The sequence below is a fragment of the Bicyclus anynana genome, chromosome 2 (genome assembly GCF_947172395.1).
Source record: "Bicyclus anynana chromosome 2, ilBicAnyn1.1, whole genome shotgun sequence".
NCBI classification, from domain to species: Eukaryota; Metazoa; Arthropoda; class Insecta; order Lepidoptera; family Nymphalidae; genus Bicyclus; species Bicyclus anynana.
In genome coordinates this window covers 9,969,660-9,989,858 of record NC_069084.1, presented here as the reverse complement: position 1 = coordinate 9,989,858, position 20,199 = coordinate 9,969,660, and the positions used below count along the sequence as shown (strand labels likewise).

The window sequence follows — 20,199 nt, the reverse complement described above, 5'->3', positions numbered from 1 at the left end:
CGATTTCTGCTGCACGGCCCCTTGCGAAGTGGGCGTCACCAATACGGGGGTGCTTAAGGTATATTTAAGAAACGTTTCGTGGTACTTTCGAATCGTCGTTGGGTAGGGGTAGGGTAGGATTAGAGTAGGGGTAGGGTAGGGGTAGGGTAGGGGTAGGGTAGGCGTAGGTAGGGGTAGGGTAGGGGTAGTTTAGAAGTAGAGGTAGGGGTAGGGTAGGGGTAGGATAGGGGTAGTTGAAAGTGTACATCGGGTTTCACGCGGACGAAGACGCGGGCGTCCGCTAGTCTTATATAAAACGATTTTTAGATGTTACTAGCGGACGCCCGCGACTTCTTCCGCGTGAAACTCGATGTAAACTTTAAACTACCCCTATCCTACCCCTACCCTACCCCTACCGTACTCCTATCTTACCCCTACCCTATCCCTACCCTACCCTTACCCACGGACGATTCGAATAACAATCAGGGGTATAAAAAATAGATGTTGGCCTATTCTCATAGATACCGGATAAGCACAAAAAATTTCATCAATATGTATACCATACTCCTCCGAAACGGCATGACAAGCCGTTTCGGAGGAGTATGGCAACGAAAACTGTGACACGAGAATTTTATATATTAGATCATATGAACAACTATTTAAGCTGTAGTCAACTGACGAGTCAAAAGTGCTTGTAAACTGAGCCTACTTGAAATAAATGATTTTTGATTTTGATTTTGATTTTTTGATTTAGTTATATGAACCGTTCTCTCGATTTGGCTGGCGACTTCCGCGCGACTCGATAACAATTTTATCCTTAAAATAATTATTTAAAACTATTTGCGCTAAGCTCTTATCACTTATACGAGTAGGTAGGTGTGTCAACCTACTCGCTTAGAGGATAACGCACGGTCAAAATATCTATCAAAGTTTAATTCAGTAAGTAACTAGACCTACACTGAGCTTGGTAGTAACAACAACTTGATTATATTCAAAATTATTGGAGACAGTAAAATACAGTACTCACTAGAACTTTAATGAGTGTTTAACATCTTCAATCAGTTGGTAAGTTTGCGTAGTTAGTTCTTCCTCAATCCATACAATAAAAACATTTTGAAAACTATATTGTTAGGGTTCCGAACGTACGTAGTACAAAAACGGAACCTTTTCTTCTGTCTGTTCTGTTCTGTCTTCGAACAGTGCGTGTTGCCAGTGATGACCTATGGTTCGGCCTCATAAGAAGGCTCAGAGTCACATCAGTCATCTTGTTATGAGAATTTGAAAAAAAAAATTTTTGTAGAATCAAAAATAAAATAGCTTTCAAGTTATTTTAATCAATAGACGACAATTGACCTTGCCCTTTTCTAAAATTTTGAATAAAAAACAGAAATTACCGTTTTATTTGAAGATTTTTAGAAAATTTTGAATTCACTTTTAGGGGGCATGATGGAAAATACAAAATTTTTTAACAGCATCATGTGACACATCAAATGAAAGGTCCTTGATAAGTGAATTTTAAAAAAAAATTTGTTTTTGTAATTTAGAAATACATAGTTTCCAAGTTATTCAAACTTTTCTCCGAAACTACTAAACCTGACATTTTGAAAAAAATACAGAAGTTAGCTTTCTACTTACGGATAAACCTCAGAAATTATATAAATTTTTGGATATGAAGGTCACTTTTGAGGGGCAAGTTGGAAAACACGAAAAATAACCTTCCAACTGCATTCCATGTGACACATCAAATGAAAGAGAGTGTAAAGAGGATCTCAAATATATATTTTTTGTAATTTTAAAATAAATAGTTTCCAAGTAATGTAAAAAATACGACGAATTGACCATTCCCCCCTTTTTCCGAAACCAGTAAACCTAAAATTTGGGAAAAATACAGAAGTTACTTCAAAAATACTCAACAAGCACATCAAATAAGGATAACTACTACGATTAACTAATAAGATTAGTGCATAAAAAAGTGTGCATTTCGAAAATCTAATGATTTGAGCGTAATGTAAAATGGGAGGGTCCCAAAGTTATATATGTAGTCCCTTATATTTTCGACGACTTCAAAAAAAGGAGGAGGTTTCTCAATTCAACCGTATACTTATATTTTAATTTTATGTATTTGGTGGTGTATCTACCATTTGCGTTTTATCCATTAATTTACGGACATCCTGTACAATATTATGTATAACAATAATTAGTTACAGTATTCGAGCAGCAGCCGAGATGTACGGGTACTCATCCTTGGATACGTGGGAGTCGAAGGATTTTGAGAATATGGAAAATCGAGTAGCAGCCGAGATGTACGGGTACTCAAACTCGGATACGTCGGAGACGAATGTATATGAGATTATAGGAATAATATTAACCTTTGGGTGCACAGTGACCATGATCGTATTGGTGAAATGCTGTATCTACCGCTGCTGCAAGTCCAAAAAAAAGACGCGTAAGTGCGAGTATTTAATTTTTAAAACCACATACCTGCGATATCCAGATATACTTCATTTTATAAAGACTGACAAACTTTACATTAGCACGATTACGACTGTGATGCCAGTGTGTATATTCAAAGGCCCGCATTCTATTTAGCAGCTTTGAACTCAGAAAGCATGCAGACTACGATTCTGCAATTTGCCAGTGGTTCGTTGGTCCATTATTTTATTATACCTACCCTACCCCCTTTGATATCGAGTACCTACTGAACAAATGCTTTGTCAATGATAATTTTATACTATAGATTGGCTACGTCCCTACAAAATCCATGATTCGAATACACTACAACACTGAGCGCACGCATGCCAATTTTGTCTTTAATGAGCCATTTTCCTCTGAATGTTTTGAAATAATCCGCTAGAAACAGCACCAGGGGGGTACAAATAGATATAATGACCGTCAAATTATAGTAAGCGACACTTTTATCATATGTGCCAATTTTAATACAAGTAATATTTTCAAAGGGCAAAATTTTAAAATTAGTTTTATTTACTAACGATAACGAACCAATAACCCGCCTGTACTGTAACATCTAATAAAACACATTTGCTAATAAAGTATCGCTTATTTCACCAATTAAATGTCGTAATGTATCTCATTACGCACATGTGCCGTAATGTAAAGTAAAATGCACATGTGCCTTAATGTAATATAAAACCTTTATATCCGTCTAAAAACGAACGGTACTTTTTAAAATCTTGGCAAAGAGTTTTTATGTCAGAAAAATGCTCAACATTTTATGAGATAAAATATAATAAAAAAACATTTTATTATCTTTAACAGAAACACAAAAATATTAATTTACTTTATTAGTAATACTGACTGTTTTTTGGTGCATTTGCTTAAAAAACGCCGGTCAAATAAAAAAAATATCAAATTCCTACTTCAACGTAATACGACAAAAAAATCCTGTAAAATTTTATTGTTGTCGGTTAGCACAGTATAGCGGCTACAATCGATTTGTTTAAAAATCTCCATTGACAACAACGTCAAATTTATCAAAACGTAATTGAATTTACGATTTGTATTGTACTGTATATACTGTATGGTATTATATTGTATTGTACGAAATTATGTACCTCAAAAAATCCAAGAAATTGCAGAATAAATTGCAAAACGGTAATAAAAAACAAAATGTATTTGGCATTGATGATTTTAATAGAAAATTCAACACATACCCCCCTCAGTGCTGCTTCTAGCGGATTATTGTAATATCTTTAGAGGAAAATCGAAATTAAAGGAAAATATATGTATACATAGTTTTTACACTCCCTGAACACACAACTAGACATTGTAGACGATATTTAGGTATTATTTTTTTATATAGCGTTCGTTGCTAACTACAACTAACATTGAGTTGTGTATAAATTTCCTCTTTTGAGCGCCTCATTTTTCGTGCGCTAGTAACACATCTCATCATCATCATCATACTAAGACTATAAAATTAAAAGTAATATGTACCAGTGATAGCCCAGTGGATATGACCCCTGCCTCCGATTCCGGAGGGTGTGGGTTCGAATCCGGTCCGGGGCATGCACCTCCAACTTTTCAGTTGTGTGCATTTTAAGAAATTAAATATCACGTGTCTCAATCGGTGAAGGAAAACATCGTGAGGAAACCTGCATACCAGAGAATTATCTTAATTCTCTGCGTGTGTGAAGTCTGCCAATCCGCATTGGGCCAGCGTGGTGGACTATTGCCTTAACCCTCTCATTCTGAGAGGAGACTCGAGCTCAGCAGTGAGCCGAATATGGGTTAATGACGACGAAAAGTAATACTTACAAATACTACTTAATCAAAATTTGCCGCCCTACATTGTTATTAGATGATCTTCTTCATTATTCAAAACAAAGATTTCGAACAGATAACTTGCTTACCTTAATCTTGCTTTCTTTAAGGAACGCTTCCACTGCACCAGCCCAGGTCGGGGACCACCACCAATGGACAACCAACCTCGCACCTAACCTCTGCCAATGGTGAGTGTAGACTTTTGGTTTAATAACCAACTACTACGGCTACCTTCTAAAATAATACAACTATCCTACTAATATTATAAACGCAAACGTTTTTAAGGATGTTTGGGTGTATGTTTGGATGTTTGTTACTCTTTAACGCCTCTACTACTGAAGCGATTTGGCTACAATTTTAAATGGAAATGGATTTTACTCTAAATTAACACATAGGCTACTTTTTATCCCGAAAAAATCCATTGTTTCCCGAGATTTGCGAAAACTGATGATTTTATTGATATGAATGTTTGTTACTCTTTCACGCCTCGACTACTTAACCGAATTAGCTGAATTTTGGTATTGAGATATATTATAGCATGGATTAACACATAGGCTACTTTTTATCCCGGAAAAATCCATGGTTCCCGAGGGATTTGTGAAAAACTAAATTCCACGCGGACGCGGGCGTCCGCTAGTATTTAATAATAATAACATGAATAGTTTAAAGAACTAAATACACGCTTGATACCCATATCATGTAGCATATCAAGTAGCCTGTCCGCCATCTTGGACGCCCGCCATATAGGATTTAAGTCACGTGACTACTTTTTTCGTATTCCTGACTACAAACCCTTCCATTTGAGGTCCATATCATTGGGGTGGATTTCGAACTGCCAGTCCGTCTTCTTTGGGAGGCCGCCATATTGGATTTGTAATGACGTTTCTTCGCTAGTCATCTATTGTCATCAAAACTCAGAACGTGTGCAAAATTTCATCCTAATCGAAGACCGGGAAGCGGGTCAAATTAAGATTACAAGAAACTTGCAGGTCAAATTTTCTTACATACATAGTTACACTTACAAGTGAAGCTTTTAAAAGCGTGTTAAATAGTAGGTTGTTAACCGAGGGTGGCAAGAATCAATCCCTCAGGCTATAATCCGAGTAGGAATTAATTCTTTTACCCATGTTAAACACTCTACTTCTCATTTCGAATATAAGGAAAATAAAACTTAGTTGTGTGTCTTAACTATTTATTGATAATATACGAGTATAATAATATTATATAATATAAAATAAATAATTTAAAATTAATTGTCAAATTAGGACAATTCGTTAAATTAAAAGTTGCATGTTTGTTTGATGATATGATGATATTACATGATATATTATAACAAATTTGGCTGTTCTGGATATCTGTTAAAATAGGAGACTCTGGTATTTTATCAGACGATGGATTCCATGGCGGATACTCCTTGGAAGTTGTGGTCTGAGACAAACTGGGGCGTATTTTTTTAGTTTATTTTTATGATTATTACCTATTTTTATTGGTTCCGTCACAGATACATGACAGATTAATCCCGCCAATTTATATTTTTTTAATTTTTAATATGGAACTCACTGTTTAGAAACTCACATGGCCGCAGCATTTTTTTATAATTAGTTTATTTCTTCCTCATTGACGTCTGAACAGGTTGTATGGTCAACGATCTTTGCCTGTCCCCGAATTTAGCTGGGGACAAATTAAAAAATAAACATAAAACTCAACACAGCTGGCAGCGGTTCTATTTTTAAAGTTCATTCCGGCCCTTATGTGGAAAGTAATATAAAGGAAATTTTCCCTCTCTAAGGAGGGAAGCAGCATTTTCCATCCAATAGTCACATATTTTTTTATTTTAATTATTTATTATACCTAAAGAGTGACCTAAGTGTCAATTGACATGTTCGAACCTAACCTAACCTAACTTTAGATTTGACTAAAATACTCAGATCAAAACAACACTACTTTCCGAGTTTGAGAAATGAAATAGGTAGTAGATTGTTAACCGAGGGCGGAAAGAATCAATTCCCGATTTATTTAGACGCTCGAGCGTAGCAAGGGCGACTATAGTCCGAATAGGAATTGATTCTTTTACCCGTGTTAAACATTCTACTTTTCATTTTGAATATGAGGAAAATAGAACTAGTTGTCTATCTAAACTATTTATTGATTATACATAATAGCGGATGCCCGCGACTTCGTCCGCCCTCAGACCTCTTTAATCCAGCCCTCTCGCAAAATCCGTTGTTAGTTGACCTCTACTATCTATAAACTACCTCCCTGCCAAATTTCATCTTTGTATGTCAAGTGGTTTTACCTTTCGTATTCATATCCTCGTTGTGTCGTAATCCTCATGTGTGAGGGTCGTGACCACCTCTATCTCTGATCCATTGCAAAATTTTTCTTTATTTCTGTAGAAGATAAAGTTTTTTGGATTAAATTTGCCGCCCTCTAAAATCTGCCTACTTAGCCTACTGGTAAATCCACCACTGCTGATAACTATTCATTACCTTCGTTTTCTTTACTTTTAGGAATAACTCAGGGGGTCTCCTACCCGCCAAATACAACGCATCCTCCGCTGCAGCCCAGTTCGGGGGCCACCACCCTACCTTACCCTAACTCTATGGGGTATGTACAGAAACAGGCCCATTATACGCATGGGCCAAATCCAATGCAGATGCCCCAACCCAACTTCGCCCAACGGTGAGACAATGATTCAAAGTGACTGGTCAGTTTAGTAGGTAGTTAATAAAATTATATTTCAAATAAAATAAACTGACTTTAATACTAACAAAGGCTTTTAATTTTTAAGTAAGAAACTGTAGGCACCCTAAATATGTCTATGTCTTTGTTTAAACCGACGGACTGGTATAAAAGGATTGATGAGATTATTTTTTATTTACAAGTTAACCCTTGACTACATTCTCAACAGATGGTAAGTGATGGTGCAATCTAAGATGGATGCGGGCTAACTTGTTAGGTGTAGGATGAAAATCCACACCCCTTTCGGATTCTACACGACATCGTACCGGAATGCTAAATCGCTTGGCGGTGGGGTCAAATCTTTGACGGTAGGATTGTAACTAGCCACAACCGAAACCTCCTACCAGCCAGACCTAGACAAATTAAGAAAACCTCAATCTGCCTAGCCGGGGATCGAACCCAGGACGTCCGTCTTGTAAATCCACCGTGCATACCACTGCGCCACAGAGTAATAATGGAAAAATAAATATCAGATAGGTATGCAAGTGGAAGAACTTGGTCACCTATGGTAATGAGGCGTAATGGTATGTATGTGACCCATTTTATAACACATTTGCTCGTAAAGTGTTTCTTATTTCACCAATTTCAATATCATAATGTATGTCATTTCGTATACCGTAAAACGCACGGTTAATCATCCGTCTAAAAACGAAAGCTAAGTGAAATCTTAGCAAAGAGTTTTTATGTCAGAAAAGTGTTCAACATTTTATAAATAAAACTTTGTGAGTTATAATTTATAATAAACTAGTGGACGCCCACGACTTCGTCCGCGTGGAATTCAGTTTTTCACAAACTCGGCGGGAACCATGTATTTTTCCGGGATGAAATGTAGCCTATGTGAAATCCAGAGTAAAATCTATTTCCAGTTCAAATTTCAGCCAAATCGCTTCAGTGGCCGCGTAAAAGAGGAACAAACATATTTACACACACACTTTCACACTTACACATAAACTTTCGCCTTTATAATATTAGTGTGATGTGAAGTGTGATTAGTGTGATAAACATTTAATGCTTTAATTTTGACAATAAATGACAATCGTATCTGTAACAAAAATACAAACATATTAATTCTGCTTTATTAGTTATACTGGATCTGAGTAAAAATTATTCCGCGCGTTTTTTTTACGCTGTATTGTTTTAATTTTAAAATATCGAGTAGTGAGAATTTATTCATTCGACACCGTTAAAAGTCCCAAAGGTAGCGTAAAAAGGTAAAAAATAAAAAAAAAATTGTAAAAATAAACCCGGATTTATATTTGTCTGACGTGTCGTGTCGTGAGTCGTGACGCATTAAAATAGAATCGGTATCATACATTTTTTATGGCAACGTTTACACTTATGTGTGACATGTCGTGATGGCTTCTGATGTGCGTCACAACACGACGCGTCAGACAAATATAAATCCGGCTTAAGCCTTGTGTCCGAAAAATCGGCCGATAGATTACAAGCGTACCAAAATTTCATCGTAATATTATGGAAAAATTAAAACCGTTTCTGAAAGAACCACAGAAATTTTGTAATTTAAACGGCTTGAATTAAATTATCACTGGCTTGGCACCGCCTACAAACTGATCAGAAGGTAGCACATAGGTAAGATGTTATTTTTGCTTAATTTTTGAGTTGATTTTTTTATAATAAAATTTTTATTTTTTTAATTTTTAGTGTTAATATACCTCCTAAGTGTGAATAAAAATTAATAAGCAATTAGCTGAAACGTTATTTTCTTATGATAAGTACCTAAGTCCTAAGTTATTTAATTTTTTTATTTAAAAATTTTGATTATCCACACGTAAGAATATCCAAAAACAACGTGAAAGGTATCAAACCAATGAGGACCTTACTTTCCGTCGTCTTCATCACCAGACCTCTTTTGCAGTCACAACCTATATGGATGGAAAGTTCTCATCAATATAAAATTAATCTAGTCCAAACACAAGGTAGCTACTGTGAACTGTCGAGGAGCTCCCTTAACGTATTAAGCCTTTAAGAGCTAATTTTTGTTAAAGTCAAGTGTCCCTACCCTTTAACGGCTAAACGGTTAATGGATACGTAAAAAAATTAAAAAGAAACTTTTGGGTTACTAGTGCACTACGGAACACACACTGTCGCCGCTGAAATATGTGTGCCCAGTTGTAAACATCGAATGTGGTTTATGTAACCTATCTACCTCTTTTTTATTATTTATTTATTTAATAACTAGCAGACGCCCGCGACTTCGTTTGCGTAAAATCCGATGTATACTTTCAACTACTCCTACCTTAACCTACTCCTACCCTAGTGATAGGGTAAGTGTAGAATAATAGTAGAGGTAGGGTTCTACTATTATTCTACACTTACCCTATCACTACCCTACCCCTACCTACCCTACCCCTATAACTTGAAAACCAAACGTCCAATTTTAATCATTCAACGACCAAATATTATCTACATAAACTGAACTTAGTGATGAAATAATTTATTTTGATAAGGATTAATAGCATGAGTAAAATAAATGCGTTTGAATGTAGGCCAAAAAAAAAAAAATTTAAATAAAAAAAATGGTTGTTGTGCCTCAGTCGACATAAATAGGTAAAGTGTGTCGCGGACTTTTTTGTAGATATTTATAAGATCTACAATTAATTAGAACATGTTATGGTTCTATCTTTTATAGTTTAGGCAGCGTACACAAATTAAGTAACTTTTCTGGTTGATTTTTTACACCTTGTGTCCGAAAATCTCAAATATATTACGGAACCCTATTTTTTTCAACAATAAAATTTAGCCTATGTTACTTGTGGATAATGTAGCTTTCGAATGGTAAAAGAATTTTTAAAATCGGTCCAGTAGTTTTTGAGCCTATTCATTACAAACAAACATACAAACAAAGTTTTCTTCTTTATAATATTAGTATAGATTTAAAAAGAGGCAAGTGCCATATTGTGGGAATTGAATCCTTGACCTTGCAGAAGGCAGAAGGCAGGAAGACAAGCAAATTTAATTTTACGTTTCAGCACCCGTCTATTGGCCGCCAACTAAAACTCAACCACCGCTGTACTACCATCCTGATTCTGGGACCACCGCCATTCCCCTCCCTTACCATAACTCTGCGGAGTATATGCGTGGATAACAACCCTCACACACCTCTGCCAACGATGAGTGAAGACCCAGAAGAAGAACCAGTGACTAGTTAAGTTGGTAATTACTGAAATTGTATATCAGAAAATAAATAAGCTGACTTTGAAATAGATGAATGACTTTTCTGTCCTTTGCGAAATACTTATAGTATATTAGGAACCCTAAAAAATAAAGGAATTCTATACGTACCTACGTACAAAAACGGAACTCTTATAATTAAGATCACTCGCGAGTCCGTATGTCCGTCTGTTACAGTCAAATTTCTCCGAATCATACTGGTCACAAATTTGGTATCATCATTATCATCATCATATCAGCCAATGGACTAAACGTTGTTTAAATTAAAGATTATGAGTGAAGAATAAATGTTTAAGGATGCAAAACTGTAGTATCGATTTAAGGTGTTGTTCGGTAAAACATTTATAATTTAAGACGACATTTCTCATCGTTTTTACAATTTGGTACTCCCGTAAATGACGTTAAGTTTGACATGACTGAGCTTGCGCTGACAGGCGCATTTTTTAGAACACAAAACGATATGTAGAGATATCCGCATATACCATACCAGTCCTTTGATAATGTTGTTATCTTACACGACTTGGAAATATTTTATCTTGGGAAATCCTACTAATATTATAAACGCGTATGGATGTTTGGATGTTTGTTTGAATGTTTGTGACTCTTTAACGCCGCTACTACAGAAGCGATTTGGCTGAAATTTGGAATGGAAATAGATTTAACTCTTGATTAACACATAGATTTATTCTGAAAAAATCCATGGTTTCCCGAGATTTGCGAAAACTGATGATTTTGATGATATGAATGTTTGATTCTCTTTGACGCCTCGACTACTAAACCGAATTAGCTGAAATTTGGTATTAAGATATATTATAGTCTGGATTAACACATAGGCTACTTTTTATACCGGAAAAATCCATGGTTACTGAGGGATTTGTGAAAAACTAAATTCCATGCGGACGAAGTCAGGGGCGTCCGCTAATATTTAATATTTCAATAGTAGGTTATGGTCAATATAGCACGAGATTCATTTTATAAAAAACGAACGAAGTGAGTTTTTAGAGAGTGCTTTAGAATAGGTACAACCTATAGGTATGGTGAAGTTCTTACAATCCGTCGCGTAGTTTTTGAGGTAATTGGTTACTAACTAGTTACTCTAAACTGCTGGCCTAGTTACTAATTTGGTCTTTATTAACAATTTACATAAATAAACATCAAATCAACTGTGAAATATCCTACCTACTTCTATTAATATGATATCCACGAAGGGTTGTTAGTAGACACCGGATGATATTTCTATTTAATATACGAGTAGTAGAGATGCTATATATAATACTAGCTGACGCCGCGCGGTTTCACCCGCGTGGTTCCCGTTCCCGTAGGATTACGGGGATAATTTATAGCCTAAAACCTTCCTCGCTAAATGGGCTATCTAACACTGAAAGAATTTTTCAAATCGGACCAGAAGTTCCTGAGATTAGCGCGTTCAATCAAACAAACTCTTCAGCTTTATAATAGTAGTATCCCAATTTCGTATGTCTACTAACATACGTCTATGTTAGTGAATTAGCCTCGCTAAAATATCTTATACAATCTATGGGATACAATATAATTTTCATTTGTTTGTTTATTATTATCGGCAATGCATAGGTAAATTTTAAATGAAAAAAAAACAGTTGCGAATTCGGTGTTAAGAAAACAATTTTATTCTTAGATAAAAAATCGACAATGTTTGGATACATATTAACAATATTATATTAAGCAGCAATCAACATAAATACATTTATTTTAAATTAGTCATTTTTACTTAAGCTTTTTATTATTTTCTTAAAAAAAAGTTGTAATGTTTGTAATTTTCGTGTGGCGCACTATCAATGAATCAATTATTATTGTTTAAAATCAATAAATTTTACATAATATATGATCATTAAAATAATAAAAACCTGTAAGTACACTAAGTACCTAAAGCCGAATATACTTTTGTATTAGTTGTCCGAGCCGATCACCGTACAAGGTGCATAATGCTAGCCACAAACGGTTAATTATTCTCACGTTTCTGTTACGTTAGCACCTACGACTATAATTGATCGTGTGTTGGTCACTGCGTATATGACTTCTATAGTATGCCACGTGGGTACTGCCGTTGGCTTTTCAGAAACGTGAGAATAATTGACCGTTAATGGCGACCTTAAGGTTTTTAACAAAAGATAGCACTATTCTTACAAATAATTGTACAAAATGGCATAGATTTGTAACACATAGATAGTGTGTAGTCGCAGGATTCGTAAGCCGTTTTATGTGCCCCGAAATGGGAGCCCTTGACGCATCGCTGCGCTAGCTTTACTCTTACGCATAGTCACAGAAATTGTAGAAATTACGTTTGGAGTAAAAAATTCCCTCAGGAAAGGCGGAGCATTTTTGCAACTATGAAGTTCTGGTGAAAAATGCTGTGAAAACAATTTTCATACGGTTACTATCGCGTTAACGTAAACGCGAATTTATATGGAATTGAAATAGTTGTGCAGTAGTGCCAATAGATGGTGCTGTTTCAATTCCTTAGAAATTCGCGTTTACGTTAACGCGATAGTAACAGTATCAAACTGCCACTAGGGCCTCAGTTTTGATACGTGATGACGAGATAAATTTAATGATCGGCTATAGCTTTGCAAATTCGTTCGTAACACTCCCAATGGTCCGTGCGGGCCGGGGGGAGGGTAGCGATGCCCCGTGCGCACGATTATATACCTGCGCAGTTCTTCCCCCTGCCCCGAGCGCACGACTTCATAATCTTCGAGTACTTCCCCTCCCGACGCCCGCATATCATGAAAGTGTCATCAACGAACCTGCCAAGAATATAGAAAATGATACAAAAGTAGGTTTTTTGGAATAATAATTATATGATAAAATCTACTTAGATACGAGTGAGTACATACAATAATTAATTGCATCGATCGCTATTGGTCTGTTGTTCTGTTGTAGTTAGTTACCTTTTTTATAGTCTTTACTTATTTATCCATTAGATTTGTTATTAATATATTTTTTTGCAAATACAAATTCTGAGCAAATACTATTAATAGTTTGGTACCTAGATAATTAATTGACTAGAAAGACTTGTAGGTACATAAGTTAACACATTAAAATACATAATATAACAAACTTAACAAACCATTATAAAATATAAATAAATTATTGTGTACTATTTAAAAAAAACACATTTTTAAAACACAGAGAAGCTTAAAACAATAACATGTGATTATCAGACTTACGTGAATTTAAAAGGCGAAAGTTTGTCAGCAGTTTGTCGTAAAACATTGTTAATAATCCAACTACTGTATTTTTTGGGAGGAATGGTCCTCCTGAGTGGAGCAAGTACTACTACCTGACTTCTCTAAGGTCTAGCAGGTATTCTATAGGTAGGTACTACATTATCTAAAACTATAGCGGGAACACTTTTCGTAGGTCACCAATTTCTTATGTCTCCCAGATATGAAGTCCAACCATGGGACAGGTCAGGCAGGTTCTTTGATGTCAGCCACGGACAATAAGTTCATAAGTTTACAGCGCTAACGGAAGGACATCCGATAAAACTGATCGTGTGTTGATCGCATCATGCAGATCGTGACCAACACACGATCACACACACTCTCCGAAATATGTTCTGTAAAAAACCGAGAGACTAGCAACCTTCCTACGATAACCAAGGGTTTTTTCAGACAGGGTAAGTCTTCGCCTTTGAGTGTCCTGGGTCGACGATCTACAGCGTCTAACGGTCAAAAGCAGCCATCCGATACTTAGCAGAGCCATCAAAAAGGTGACTGCAGTACTCCATGCACGACCGGACTTGAGCTTGATTTAAAGTTAGTGGTGGTGGTACCAATTGGTGGGGCGTAAAGTACTGCTTCATCGTATTAAGGATACCGCAGCAGTTTTGGCTTTGGCTTCTATGGATGGACCGAAATGGATGGTAGCGGAACTGTCGATACCCAGAAGATCTATGTGATCGGTGATGGGTACAGATAGGACCGGCCCGTCCATACGGCGCGCGAACGGAGCGCCTAAATGGTAAAGAACAATAAAAGAAAGCCCCATCACTTCGCAATCCGGTGTCCGGGAGTATGATTTTAGAAGTTATCGATATTATATTACCTACTACTAAAATCCTAGTCTACCGTAAACGGTATTGCGCCTGATTTTCAATTGGTCACTGCAGACTATGGTCGAGATCTTCGCGTTCCATACTTACTTTGGACTCACAATTGGTACATATAATTATTATTAGGAGTCTGGAGCAAACAGGAGAGGCGCCATAATTGGATCTTGCTCCATTCTAAAATTTACTTCGGGCCGGCGCTGGGTACAGATATATTTCGGAAAGCAGGAGTTACAGTAAAAGGACTCCGTTTTGGTGTGAGTAGACACGTCTGCGTTTTGGTTGCGTAGAACTGAACCAAATTGGCATCATCCAAATCAGAAACTTCTTTAAGGGTAGAGTTCAAATATTTAACCATATGTAATACTCCTCGTAATAAAGCTTTAATCTATGAATAGATGACTATTAAAAAATCTTATTGATTACAAAAATAATGTTAGATATTTCAAAAATATATATTATCTAACATTCATGCGTGATTTTTTTAACTCTCTTCAATTTATGAACATTGAACTATTTACATGACAGTATATTGTATTTGTAACTTAGTAGTGAAATACAAGTATGTATATTATATGTTTAACTTAATATGTCCAATATAAGTGTTTAGCTATTTGAAGATTGTAGTTGTATTGTTAATAGGTAGCCAGTGCAAATTAACATGAATATTGAATACCTATAAATATTGGAGTGGTAAAACTGTGATGTGCTTAACTATATTCTGATCTGTGATAAATCTATAGAAAAATTAAAAAATCTTAGATCTTCGCAACATAACCATAATTATGTTGAAAATCATACGTCAACTGTTCATTAGTTCTGAAACGAATAGCGCACATTCAGTATGTAGTGAAATTATTTTTATTACAGGAGTAATTTGAATTCTTTTTCTAGAGAACAGGTACTTCAAATGTCAAAAACTAATTATATTTGGTAGAGAACTTATAAGGGCCCGCGCACACTGAAAGTGTTAATGCGTTCTGTGTTCTGCGTTCTGCGCAATTTTTGTAACTATATTGCCAAAACTTAGGTACAAGCGGTTAAACAGCGTTGCTTGCAGTCTGTGCGGTACTATGGAAGTTCAATAGACTAGTTGATTTTTTTTAAATGGTCGTAAATCAATCATTATCGTTCTGCTAGACTGAAATTATTTTTTTTAATATTTTTTGATTACATGAAAATTTCATTTGACGTGATTATATAAAAATTTAAAATTTTTAAATATGTATTTGACAATACGAGCCAAACGCTTGGCGGCCATGACAGTCTATATTTCAACTGCTTCATGACGTCACTATAATAAATCCCATACAAATGGAGCGTTGGACAAAAATAATAGTTAACAATTAGTTCGACGTTTATAAACAACATCAAGTGTGTTAGTGACGTCACAAAGTGGACGACAGCGTTTTTGACATATGGAAAATTTGAAAAAATACGTGATATTTAAATCAACTTTTATAAGAAATCCGTAACTTCTATTAATTAATATTGATATAATTCGGTCCCTCATTCCATGTACTACACGGAATTAATATTGTTCCAGAGAAAACGGAATGCAGAACTCAGAACGCGGAGTTTTTTGTCAGTGTGGGCTCTAATATATGTATTGTGAAAAAATTATTATCAGTTGTTAACAAATTTTATCTTATTTTTTAAGTAAAAGAGTAAAGCTCATATTGCAGTTTCTTTTCTGTCAATGGATGCTAGGAGTACTTCGTCATATGCCGGCGGTGGCTCGTCGCAGCCTTCAAGCTCAAAGTCTAGATCACTTTCTGAAAATTAAACAAGATCTTTCATAATATCTACTAGTAATAAAATTACCTAAATATGAAAAAAAATATTAACTAACGAATACATGTGTAGATATTTTGATGATTCAAAGACTTTAAAAAAAAATCTTTAAGCTTTGGATTCAAATCACTGAGATCATTTTAACCTGGATTGGCTACTTTTAATACATTTATCCCGATCTGTCAGTAAATCTCTTACGACCAATTTAAAAACTACGTAATTATTGCATAATTTGAATGCAACGTTTACAAGTAGATTAAATTGAACATGCAACAAAATAGACAATGCTTTACCATTAGAATGATAACTAGCTACAGCCAAAGTCTACCATAAGATCACAAAGCGCCAATTTAAATCGAAGAATTAAGCCGAGCTAGGAGTTAGAACCTCTGTTGAAACAAAAAACCGCATTATGTCACAACAGCTGTGGTCTGAGGTAGTTAAAAGAGATATTGTTAAAAATGAAATTACCAGAAAGAGCTCCTGACTGAGGTCGAATAACAGGGGCCAACACATCGCCAGCGCTGGCATGCCTGGCTCTCGACCAGCCTACCGGCGCCAACACCGTTGGCGGCACAGGGGCAGGGGCGCGCCACACACCCGCTGTACCGGTTTCTTCCAAATAAGAAACTTCCATCTCGTAACTTACAGCTTCTGTAGTTGAAGGAACTTGTAAGTATTTGGCTTACGTTAGTGGTTATTTTTTATTCACCCATAAATAACTCTTAATTGTGATATATCTTCTGTTAGGTTAAGTTATTTATTAAATAATTAACAACAGAGAAAAATTGTAATTCTAAGTAGTTTGTGTGTTTAAACAATCTTGACCTGAACGAATAAGATATTGTGAAGCCAGAGCGCCAGGTGAAGCCAGGGCATATGTTATTAATATGAATTTATTTTAATTGTTGTTATGCTATTTAAGTATAGATTTTCCAAGGATATAATTAATAGTTTAGATAGTTCGATATAAAAATACACTCTTTTACTTCGATGTAATTTTAAATATGAATAAAACTGGTATATCAATCTTAGCATAATATGACAAATTGTTACTGACCTACAGAAGGCGGCGGGGCTGGTATTGAATGCGTGTTATAAAGACTTGATCGGGATTCCACCGAGTGATGGACGGCGCCAGATCTATCGAACTCTATGTCGTCAATAGCCTCCAAATTAAAACCAGCTACCTGATATTCTGTGAGAGGAATTAAGGGCCTCTGCCTGTCCTTGCTTCGTATCGACTCATTAAGACTTTGTTTCGCTTCCTTAGGCTTGTATACAGTCTTAGTAATATCATCAACTTTGACATCGTTTGTGTATTCGGGGCTTGTAGTATTGCTAGATTCACCGATGTAAAAATTGGTTGTTGTTTCAGTTGCATCTTGGTCTTTCACGTCATCATTCAGAGATTCTTTATTTACAGTTTTCTTTCGAGAAGACTTGATATTTTTATGATGTTTCTTACAGGGTTTACTGGCACTTTGTTCGTTCGATTTTCCAAGAAGGGAATCATCTTTTTCAGATTTGTCAGAGTTATCATTATCATTATTAGCGTTAGAAAAGTCATTGTCAGATTTGAGCGGTATGTAAAGTTCCTTGGTAGAACGCTCCCAATCCCTTCTATGCAGTACCTCATCTATGACACTCGGGGCCGAGTGGTACCGTGTCTCTTGTTCGTTCGGATCCAAATGTGATTTCCGCCGACCCCTAATTTCTTCATGACTTCTATGAGCAGACAGGGGTTGTTTCGTATGACCTGCAAGTTGAAAGTTTGATTGCATTATTATAAATGTTATTTATATTAATGCAATAAAAAATCAAATGTATGTATAAATCAATTTATGTACCTACTTTTATGAATCGTTATTTTTAGTGTCCTACTGCAGGGACAGCTTATATAGATCAGAAATTTTCAGTGTTAACCCACTACACAGCTCTAAAGACGAAAGCAACTCTAGAGTGACAATAGTGTTTCGCTCGGTAACAATTTTAATATTAAGACCAGGAATGACCCGTTTACGCACTCTCAGAGGAACGTGGGTGTGACACAACCATTTTTATCTTTAATTTTAACATCTTGGGTTTTTGAATTTAAGTTGACAAAATTGAGGTTTTTTTGTAACACAGAAAATTGGATATATTACCCGACAGCACTCAAGCTCAAGGCCACATAATTCTATGATCCCATGCTGCTCTTGTTGTGTTGTGCTGCTGTTGTGTCATAGAGGAACTCCTTAACCTGACACCTGTGTCAAAAGTTCCAGGCTCTGCTCAGAGCTTTTTTCTCTGTCACACAATATGCCCAGCACATGGAATGCTAAATTATTCGTCTCATAAATACCTTACCAGAAGTACTGGGCAGGTGTAGTGATACGGCGCTGCTGCCAAGTCTTCGGCCAAACAACTCATTGGAGCGGCGGTGTCGTGAATTTGACTCTGTAATGAAATCCGAAAAAAAATTAAACAAGATAAATATTCTAGAGCACGGGTGACTGTAATTTTATTTAAACATGATAATAATAGTCAAATATATAAAATAATTACAAAACAAAAAAGGCAGATAAAATCAACATCACTTAAGAACAAAAAAGTGTTTTTGACACCAAGGTTACTTCCACAGTAAAAACCAAAAACACATAATTTTACACATTTACAAAATTAAATTAAACACATATTACATACAGAATATTATATTATTTACCATTAGCAATAACAGGCTTTTGAGGATGCATTTCTGAGCTAGAATCTGTAAAGAAAACAATAAATATTTCCTATTTGCAAGCTATATATACTTTATACTTAATTTATTAGCATAAAGAATAAATATAAAAGACAAGTTTAAATATAATATAATAATAAAAAGTGGATAATAACCAAATAATTTATATGTACGACTACGAATATCTAACAGTATATTTTATCCTTACGTCTCAGATTTAAAATAACGAAGTAGTAAGTATAGTAAGAGCCCAAGAAGATAGTAGTCTGCTATAATGTTACATAAATATATAGTTAAAGAATACAAACGGTGTGCAGAACGCAGAACTCAGAACGGCTTTTTGTCTAATGTCTGCGCGGGCCCTTACTACTTTTACAAAAATCACATTCCACATGCAAATTAATAATAGGTAGATAAATATGCAAATACATGCAAATTCATAATTTACCCACAATTTTTTAAATAATATTAATTATTATTAGATATATTAAAGGCGGTGCAAAGCCAAAACCATCATTCCACTGCCTACCCTGTGGAGTCAGAACGAATTATGTATTGGAGAAGGAATTAATAGCCTATTTTAACAGGCCACTACAGGCCAGGCTTCCCTCCCTATATGGGGATATGGGGTTTAAACCCACCACGATGCTTTAATGCGGGTTGGCTGACGTAAACACGCGTCGTGAGTGTGAACATACCGGACCTGTCGTCATCGGGCCAGCAGCACAGCCAGCACAGCAGCAGTAGCGGCGCACAAACCTCCGCTGCTAGCACGCCGCCCGCGCCGCCAGCGCCGCCGCCCAGCAGACCCATGCCCGCCATGCTCCAGCCCCCTGGAAACATCAGCATCATCATCAGGTCATCAGCGTATTTCAACAGGGCTTTCCTATAGAAGCCCTCCAACAGTGAATCACTAACTTTGACGTTTGCTAGTTGACAATTGACTTGCGTATACGACATTGAGATTCTATGTAACAAATGTCATCAGGTGCCTACTTTCAACCCGTCATGGATATCATACAGTAGGTAGATGACACTTCTCAATTGATTAGAAGTTTATTTTTATAGTTTAATAAAGACCAAATTATAGAAGAGGCTAGCAGTTATTTCTAAGATTTCATAGGTGTGATTTATTTTTAAGCTATACTTTATCACCGTAAAGCCTCATGAGAAATAAGCATGGCTTATCCCGGACGAGCTCACTCAGAAAAACCTTTAATACTACTAAAATATTGAAAGTTTTAGGTAAATCTTTCATCTTTACACTCGTACGTTATACATAATTGTCATGCGATGCGATGGCTGGACCTTGCTCACGAAAATTACCACCATATGGATATACGTTTCAGTCAATGGTCTTATAGCGAAAAACTTCAACCAATAGAGCTTTTGCTCGGCT

The 20,199-nt window shown here is 35.9% G+C and overlaps 2 protein-coding genes across 4 annotated transcripts; one reads left to right on the top strand and one right to left on the bottom strand.

Moving 5' to 3' along the window:
- Positions 1–863: 863 nt before the first annotated feature.
- On the top strand, positions 864–10,228 carry LOC112054952 (uncharacterized). Of its 3 annotated transcripts, none has more exons than XM_024094908.2 (5): positions 864–1,044; positions 2,187–2,425; positions 4,371–4,448; positions 6,771–6,942; positions 9,993–10,228. In XM_024094908.2, the coding sequence occupies exons 2-5, from the start codon at positions 2,206–2,208 to the stop codon at positions 10,015–10,017; spliced, it is 495 nt and encodes a 164-aa protein (XP_023950676.1). In that variant the 5' UTR covers positions 864–1,044; positions 2,187–2,205; the 3' UTR covers positions 10,018–10,228. The 3 variants fall into 3 exon arrangements, with proteins under 3 accessions (XP_023950676.1, XP_023950677.1, XP_052743068.1); XM_024094909.2 differs by having other exon boundaries at positions 2,181–2,425; XM_052887108.1 differs by lacking the exon at positions 6,771–6,942 and having other exon boundaries at positions 878–1,044; positions 2,181–2,425.
- Positions 10,229–17,130: 6,902 nt separating this feature from the next.
- Positions 17,131–19,760, bottom strand: LOC128198709 (uncharacterized). The gene is made up of 2 exons (XM_052885299.1): positions 19,499–19,760; positions 17,131–17,837 (listed from the first exon to the last, which is right to left on the bottom strand). Exons 1-2 carry the CDS (start codon positions 19,758–19,760, stop codon positions 17,131–17,133), a joined length of 969 nt encoding a protein of 322 aa, XP_052741259.1.
- Between the last annotated feature and the right edge of the window lie 439 nt (positions 19,761–20,199).

Coding starts and splice junctions, on each gene's coding strand:
- LOC128198709 (XM_052885299.1), bottom strand. CDS start 19,760: ATGTCGTATACGCAAGTCAATTGTCAACTAGCAAACGTCAAAGTTAGT. Junction 17,838..19,498: donor GCCCGATGACGACAGGTCCG/GTATGTTCACAC, acceptor TTCAACTTGCAG/GTCATACGAAACAACCCCTG.
- LOC112054952 (XM_024094908.2), top strand. CDS start 2,206: ATGTACGGGTACTCATCCTTGGATACGTGGGAGTCGAAGGATTTTGAG. Junction 2,426..4,370: donor CAAGTCCAAAAAAAAGACGC/GTAAGTGCGAGT, acceptor GCTTTCTTTAAG/GAACGCTTCCACTGCACCAG. Junction 4,449..6,770: donor GCACCTAACCTCTGCCAATG/GTGAGTGTAGAC, acceptor CTTTACTTTTAG/GAATAACTCAGGGGGTCTCC.